At 40.9% G+C, this 8,084-nt stretch overlaps 1 protein-coding gene across 2 annotated transcripts in view; it reads left to right on the top strand.

The window, feature by feature from the left end:
* Positions 1 to 6: 6 nt before the first annotated feature.
* Positions 7 to 8,084, top strand: part of NETO2 (neuropilin and tolloid like 2) — a 55,700-nt gene continuing 47,622 nt past the window's right edge. For both annotated transcript variants that reach the window (XM_049620923.1, XM_049620922.1), the window contains exon 1: positions 7 to 409. In XM_049620923.1, coding sequence (XP_049476880.1) covers positions 376 to 409 — 34 coding nt within the window. In that variant the 5' untranslated portion in view covers positions 7 to 375. The remainder of the gene's footprint in view (positions 410 to 8,084) is intronic.

Raw genomic sequence — 8,084 nt, 5'->3', positions numbered from 1 at the left:
CTCCCCGCTTAAATGAGCCTGGGCTCCCAGCGCCCGCCACTTCGGAGGGGTCCGCGCCGCGGCCGCAGGCGGGGCGGCCAGCGTCGGTGCCGTGCCTCTCGCCAGCGCGCCTCGCCTCCGGGGCGGTCAATGGGACGGAGCGTCACGGAGCAGAAGGTGCCGCCCGTCGGGGGGCTCGGGCAGCGCGTGAGCCCGCCGGGGTGCTCGAGCATGGCGGGCCGCAGGACCTGAGCCGTGCCCCGCGGGGAGGTATCCTGGTGGCCAGCGATGGGGACCGAGCGGGACTGCCGCCGCACCGGGCCGTGAGGGCCGCCGCCGCCGCCTCCTCCTAGCCGCCGCCTCGGCCCCTCGCGAAGCGCCGGGCCGCTCGGGAATATGGCCCTGGAGCAGCTCTGCGCGGTCCTCAAAGGTAAGCGCCCGGGGCCGCGGACGGCGCCCCCTGCGGGCCGAGACCGGCGTCTTCGCGTCCCTCCCTGGAGCCGGGCGCCCGACGCGCCTCTTTGTCTGGTCCGCGCGGACCGCCAAGCCCTCGCGCCCGCCCGGGATCGATTTGCTCTCCGAGCGCCTCTCCCTTACGCTCTGTGTGTCTGACAGGCTCCGGGGGCACTGGTAGGAACAAACGGGAGATCAGGAAGCGGCGGCCCGGCGGGGCCCTCCGAGCTGTGTCCTCGAGCCTCTTTCTTAAAATTCCTCGCATCGCTTTGCAAAGTTGTGGGGTTCGTGTAAGTGGGGCGAAGACTGGTCTGTTTTCAGCATTTAATGACAGAAAGTCATTCCACACAAACAATAAAAGCCCCAGCCGAGGAGTCGCGGAGCGGCTCTCCAAAAGCCCCGCGATGGCGGGTGGCGGAACGGCCTGCGGGCCGGGCCGGGTCCCACCTGCTGCGGCCGCGGAGGCTGCGGCACCACTGCGGGCGCCGCGACCCGAGTCTGCCCGGCCCGGAGCTCTCTCTGCTCGTGGCCGCGCCCCGGCGCTTCCCAGGACCTCGGAATACCGTGCTGCTGTCGTGTAGTTCTTTTGATTTGTTGTGCCGGGAATTAAAACAGTGGACTTGCCAAGTGCACAAAGCTCTCAAACGTGCTGTAGCTGCTTTGCATTTTCCTGAAGGTGTTATTTTAGATTAAAATTTATATACATAGGTAATTAAGATTGTGATACAAAGTTGCTTCCGAAACTCGGACTGAATAAGTCCTTTTTTCAGTCGTCAGAGGAAAACACCACCACACAAAAAAAAGGGCTTCCCTTTTTCCCTACCGATTTAAATTAAAAACTGAATAGCTGTAACGTTTGTAATGTTATGAAATATTCTCTTTTTCATACTGGGTAAGGAGTTAAGGTATTGTATTAGCAGTGTCATATATAGCTTATTGTATGCTGATATTTGTACAGTGACAGATGTTGGGTGTTTTTTCCCATTCCATATTAATACTTTTCTCAAATTTGTTTATTAGAAAATTCAGTCTAATTTTGATTTTAATTTTAATTGGACAAATTACCTGCTCTCCAGACATACCTAAATTCATAATTGAGATTTGAGCAGTTTAATTTAAAATGCTTAACTAGCCAACTGTATGCTTACAGATACAGTTTGTACTAAGGTAACCTAGGACTTTCTACCTTGTGAATATTTCATGTCACCCCATAAATTCTTAGTGATTCCTTTATTATGTTACAATTTAAAACTCTGAGGTTAATTTCATGTAGTTTTCCTATCTGTAAATCCTAATTTACATAGCCATTCCTTGGAAATTAAGATCCTCTTTTACTCTTTCAAAATAAATCACATAAGCACAGTAAGATTTCTGATAGTCCTCATGATCCAAATTTGCTTCATTGTTCTGATTGCTTTAAAGTTATCAACATCATGACAGTCCATCTGGGTAGCCTCCTTGGGGAGAAATCAGTTAGCCCTGTTATACAGCTCTTCCTGCTGAACTTGAGGGAACTGAGCTGGATAGGAGAGAATCTCTGGTCCTCCTGAATGGTGAAGGGATTCGCAGCTTTTCTGCCTATGCCTTTGTCGTTGGTACACAGTGCCCTCTCTGGCCACTGTGATGAAGCATTTAGTTGTTGCACCTTTGAGGAAAGGATTCTGTGGTGATGACAGAGCTAACAGTGAAAACAATGTAGTATCTGGCTTTTCTTTTTTAAAGTACACTAAAACCTACACTAGTTTTACATGCTGAAGTATTTTTAAAATTCAAACTAAGTTGTTGTAGGCTTACTAGAGATGAAACAAGCTATTTTTAAGTCTGCTAAAGTGTATGTGTGTGTGCACGCGCTCTTGTAAATATGGGAAATTGGTCTGGAAAGATTAAAGAAATTAACAAAAGTTGATTCTGAGAAAGGAATCTGGGAGACAGAGACCAAAGTGAGGGGAACACTTCTATTTCACTGCATGCCCATTTGTACCACTTGATTTTTTTTTTTAAACCAAGTAAGTGTGTTACCTATACAAAAATTGGCATTTTTAATTTAAAAAATTATCAGGGGCACCTGGGTGGCTCAGTCGGTTAAGTGTCGGACTTCGACTCAGGTCATGATCTCACAGCTTGTGAGTTCGAGCCCCGTGTTGGGCTCTGTGCTGACAGTTCAGAGCCTGGAGCCTCTTTAGATTCTGTGTCTTTCTCTCTCTGCCCCTCCCCCACTCACACTCTGTGTCTGTCTCTCAAAAATAAATAAACGTTAAAAAAAATTTTTTTTAATTATCTTTTGGAAAAATATTGGAATCCTGCCATTCACTGTGTGCATGAAGGCATAAAAAGCAGCCTTTAAGTGTTCTGTAAGGTGAATTGTTTCAATGCTGAAGAGGTTCTTATCAGAGGCAGTTCTTTAGTATTTGCATAATTACAGATATTACCTACCTAAAGCCTTGTTTGGAATATTATGGTCAATTTCTACTAAAACAAATCATCCATAATGAGTGTGTGAGATTTTAAATGGAAGGTAATTTTCTTTAAGATGCCATTGATTCTTTTTGTTTTACTCTCAGCAGTGAGAACAAAAGGATAACTTGTACTAGGCTTTTTAAATCTTTCACATGTTATTACTGAATAGTTCACTTTTAACTGTTTACGATCACTCCAGGTCTTATAAAATTTAACTTTCTGCCAAAGTTAAGTAAACATCATAGTCACATGAAAATACTGCATTAGTATTATAAACCCATTTTTTACTGTTTTATTCACTCTGCACATTTCTGGAGAAACCTATTAGACTCCGTTATATTTAAATCTGTATAAACTGAGGTTAAATTTATTGTGTAATAGCATAAATATCCCTCTATGCTATATTTTTAAAATCATAAATATCCCTCAACACTGTATTTTTAAAATCTTAGACTGGCAAAAATTAACTCCTGTCTTTCATTCTTACACCTCATCCAAAAATGTAAACCATACCAAAATAAGTACAGTACTGGAAACCTGTCCCTTTAATAGTGAAGTCTTTAAGCACAGTCTTGTTAAAAATTAGCTTTTCAGCTTTTCCCCCCAGGAGTTGAAGAAAATGTTTTAATGCTGAAAACTGAAAAGTATGAGTAAACACTGGTTTTATTGTAGTAAATCCTCAAACTAGAATCCAGTGTATTTGTGTTTTGAAACCATGATCACCTGTTAGAGAAAACATGCAGCCCTGTAATACAGACACACATGCATTATAAAACAAATTCAAACCAAAACCACCTTCAGTCCTTTTTGGAATAAGATAGAAAAAGATAAACTGTAAGTAAAATTCATATCTAAAGTTTTAAAACAATCCCAAGTTCTCCTCTTGGTTATTACCTATTCAGAGTCTCCTGCAGTTTTTTTTCCAGTCTCATTTTTGAATTATGCTCCTGCACAGTAATTGTTGACATTTAAAAAAATGTATCCCTGAATCACTTTGAGATCCCAGTTATTATGGTCTTCAAGTTGGAAAGGGGAACCAAAGATGTTATCCAGCCCACTGGTTTCCAAACTTAGGTTAACAGGAGAGCTACCTCAAAGGAACCCTTATGAGGAGGTACTTAAAAACTAAACAAAGACAATAGATAAGAGCAAGGTTGCTCTAATTGGTGAGGGACCTCACCCTCTCAAAGGCTCATCAGAGTGGCCCCCCAAAACTGATACTTTTTAATGTGTTTGTTATATTACAAAATTGTAGTTCACTAATCTGAGAGTTCAGTTCTTCCTAGGCAAAATGATATTAAAACATGTTGGTTTAAATATGCCTAGAGTAACATGTTGGAAATTACAGCACTAGTGTGTGAGAAGACTCACTCTTTAAAATGTGATCTAGTCACATTAAAATTTGATGGTAGTTTCTGTGGATGTCTAAAGAAGGCTCTTGTAAAATGAGAAGATACAAAACTGCTGTCTGCAGAGCATTTGGCCAGCAAAGAGGTTGTCACATTCTGCAGGAAAGAAAGTACTGCTACAGTTAATCTTTGTTAAAGTGGTTGGCAGTGGGATTAGCATATGTAGGCTGGAGTGATCCCAGAGTTTGCCAAGATCCATCTTCTTTGTGTCTTTTTTTTTTTTGAAAAAATGTTTTAATGTTTACTAATTTTTGAGAGAGAGAGCGAGACACAGAATCCGAAGCAAGCTCCAGGCTCTGAGCTGTCAGCATGGAGTCCGATGTAGGGCTCGAACTCAGGAACTGTGAGATTATGACCTGAGCCAAAGTCAGACACTTAACCAATTGAGCCACCCAGGCACCCAAATCCGTCTTCTTCCTTAACTAATAATAATAAGTAAAATTGAGTTTGATTACATTTGGGTACTCCATCCTGTGGAACATAGTTTATTGAAAACAAGTTACTGCTACCTCAAGTAGCATTTGGACTCTCATCAAACTCCATTCTGCTCTCATTATAGAGCAGTAAAGAGTTAGGTGGTTTTTACATCATGGCATCTCATGATAGATTCTACAAACCTTAAGTGCTTAAAACAAGAAGGCTTATTGGAAAGAGGCACACTCAATTACTAACAAGTAAATTGAGCCAGCTTGAGGAAAGTAAGAGTAGTGACTAGATATCTGAAAAGAAAAAAAAAAAAATCAATTATTTTCCTGTCCCTGACGTATGCTCAGATAAAAGAAGCTGGGTCATCTGTGTGATTACTGTTAACCAAGATGTGTGCTGCTTAGTTTGTTAATGCAGGGCTCTCTGTACTATGTTGTAGTCAACAGAAAAGACATAGTCAGGATCATGCTTAGTCATTTCATGTATTCATCTAATTTTTATTGAATGCTATTGTGGGCCAGACAGTCTTCTAGTCACTAGAGAGGCATCAGTGAATCAGACAATGCTCCTCTTTCTAGTAAGAAGAGACAAATAATAAGCAAGAAAATACCAAGTCATATAAATAGTAATTAAAATATTTATATAATAAAGTAGGATGAAGGAGAAAATGTAGAGTTTCTTTAGAAGTCAGTCACAAAACCTGAATGACCAGAAGAACCCAGCCATGCAGAGAGATTCTAGGCAAAAGGAATAAACTAGTCCCTAAAGCAAGAATTAGCTTGGTGTATAGAAGTAATGAGAAGAAGGCCTGTGTAGCCATTGGTAGCAATCGGGAGGTCAGATGCTAGATCATGTAGGACCTCTGAAGTCAGAGTAAAGAGTATTGGATTTATTCTAAATGTAATGGGACTGTATTGGAAGATTTTATGAAAGGCTCTGATACGATCTGGTTTATGTCTTGAAAGGATCACTGGCTGCTGAGTACAGAATAGATTATAGGGAACTGTGGCAGGAATAGCCAGTTGTCTCCCAATATCCATTTTATAATTCAGTAATTCTCTGAATTTTAATTAAGCTCGTGAACACCCAACAGAAAGACTAGATTTTCCAGCTTTCCATAGGGTTAGGTGTGGTCATGTGACTAAGTTTGGCCAATTACATGTGTGTGCAACTTTGGGAAAGTGATGGTGTTTTTGTTCAGTTAAAAATTTTATTTTGAAATCACTGTAGATTCTGGGCAAATGTCTTTTAAAGGAAGGAGGAATGTCCTGTGTCACTTCTTCATTTTTGCTGACACAGGAGTGAGTAGCTATAATGAAGATATACTGACTGGCACTCTGGCGTACATATTGGACCATAAGATGAACTTGGAATTAAAATCAGCTACAACTGGGGCACCTGGGTGGCTCAGTCGGTTGAGCATCCGACTTGGGCTCAGGGCATGATATCGCAGTTCGTGAGTTTGAGCCCCTTGTTGGGCTCAGAGCCTGGAGCCTGCTTCAGATTCTGTGTTCCCCCCTCCCTCCCCGCCCCACCCCTGCTTGTGCTCTGTCTTTCTCTTTCAAAAATGAATAAACATTTAAAAAATTTTTTTAAAAATTTTTAAATCATCTACAACTGAATAAAATAGAAGATCCCTAGTAATGATATAGCCTTCACTCTAGCCCTTGACTACTTACCTCCACAGTTTGTATACTTGGCAGAAATATATTCTATGTTGTGTAAACTGTGCAAAATCAGTAAAAGAAAACCAGGCAGAGATTGAGAACTGTTAAATAGTCACAGAAGTGAAAAATCTGAATGCTATCAAATAAAATTAATTTTGAAAGTGCATGTCTTAAACAGTGCAAAGGTACTCTAGTGGAAGCAAAGGGTGATCCATGGCAAGTGCAGATGCCCAGAAATAAGAAGTATTTATAGGAACATTATAAGAATAGGTAGCAGAGCGTTCAGCAACATTTCCAAAACCAACTCATCAACTCCTTTTTGCTAGTCCCCTACCCTGCCACATCCATTTTGGCCCAAACTTGCCCCTGCCATCACCAATGGAGAAAATGGGCAGCCTCTTTCCATTTCTTACAGTCTACCATCATTCTCTTATTGTAGTAGTTGGTTTGCAAAGTATGTTCCCAGGGCCAGAAGCTTTTAGCATCAATGGGGGACTTCCTTGTTAAAATGCAAGTTCTCAAGCCCCAACCCAGACCTACTGGGTCAAAATCTCTGGAGGCACCCACCCCCACCACCCCACTCCAAAATCTGTGTTTTAATAAGTTCTCTGGGTGATTATCTTTTACATTGCACGCTACTGTCCCGATGATTGATTCAGTTCTCACACCTGGAAGTAGACTTGCTGGGTGGGATTTGTGCATTTTTAAACTGGTATATTATTACCAGATTAACCTCCAAAAAGGTATGCCAGTTTACAGTCCAGTGACAGTGTATGTCAGTTTTCTATATCCTGACCAACAATAGAATCTGCCTTTTTTTTATATTAGGCTAAATTTTTGCATTTTTAAAAAATTTATTTGAGAAGCATGCATGCAAGCTGGGGAGAGGGACAGGAGGAGAGAGAGAGACTGAGACAGAAAGAATCTTAGGCAGGCTCTACTCCATGGGCTCAATCCCATGACCCTAGGATCATGACCTGAGCCCAAATCAAGAATCAGACAGTCAACTGACTGAGCCACCCAGGTGTCCTTCATTGTTTTTGGTTTTGGCACATTTTTCTTATGGCATAATCTTTTTTTCTCAGTTATTTGTAATTTTTATTTGTTTGTCTTTGGTACATGAAGGTGTTCTCCACCCAAAAATATACATAGATAATTCAACTTTTTGTTTTTTCAATATGGTGTTTATTTTTCTATTTAGCTTGAAGGAACAGACCTACTTTTTTTTTTTTAATAATTAACAAGTTATCCCAGAATCATTTCACCAAGAGTTTCAAATACCATACATATAATAAATTGTGGTGTGTGTGTGTGTGTATATATGTATATTTATTTATTTATTTATTTATTTATTTATTTTATTTCATTTCTTCAGCTTTTTCTTCCATCTTCTTATCTTTAAGCTTGAGAATAAGGACCAGGGCTGCTTGCTTCATTGCTGTAGCCTCAAGGACTGACCACTGCCTGTAATACAGTGGGGGCTGGATATGTTTGTTGACGGATCATCTGTTTCTTCCTATACCATTACTACATTTTGAATTACTATAGCTTTGCAATAAGTATATATTATTTTTATGTATTTTATGTCTTTTATTTTTTAATTTTTCTTGGGCCGTATGAAAAAGCTTTTAAGATGAGTTATTAGCAACATTTTAAGTCCTCCAGAAAACTAAGATTTTGATTAAAACATTAA

Source organism: Panthera uncia (assembly GCF_023721935.1).
Source record: "Panthera uncia isolate 11264 chromosome E2 unlocalized genomic scaffold, Puncia_PCG_1.0 HiC_scaffold_19, whole genome shotgun sequence".
Taxonomy (NCBI): Eukaryota; Metazoa; Chordata; class Mammalia; order Carnivora; family Felidae; genus Panthera; species Panthera uncia.
This window is presented reverse-complemented; position numbering and strand designations above follow the sequence as displayed.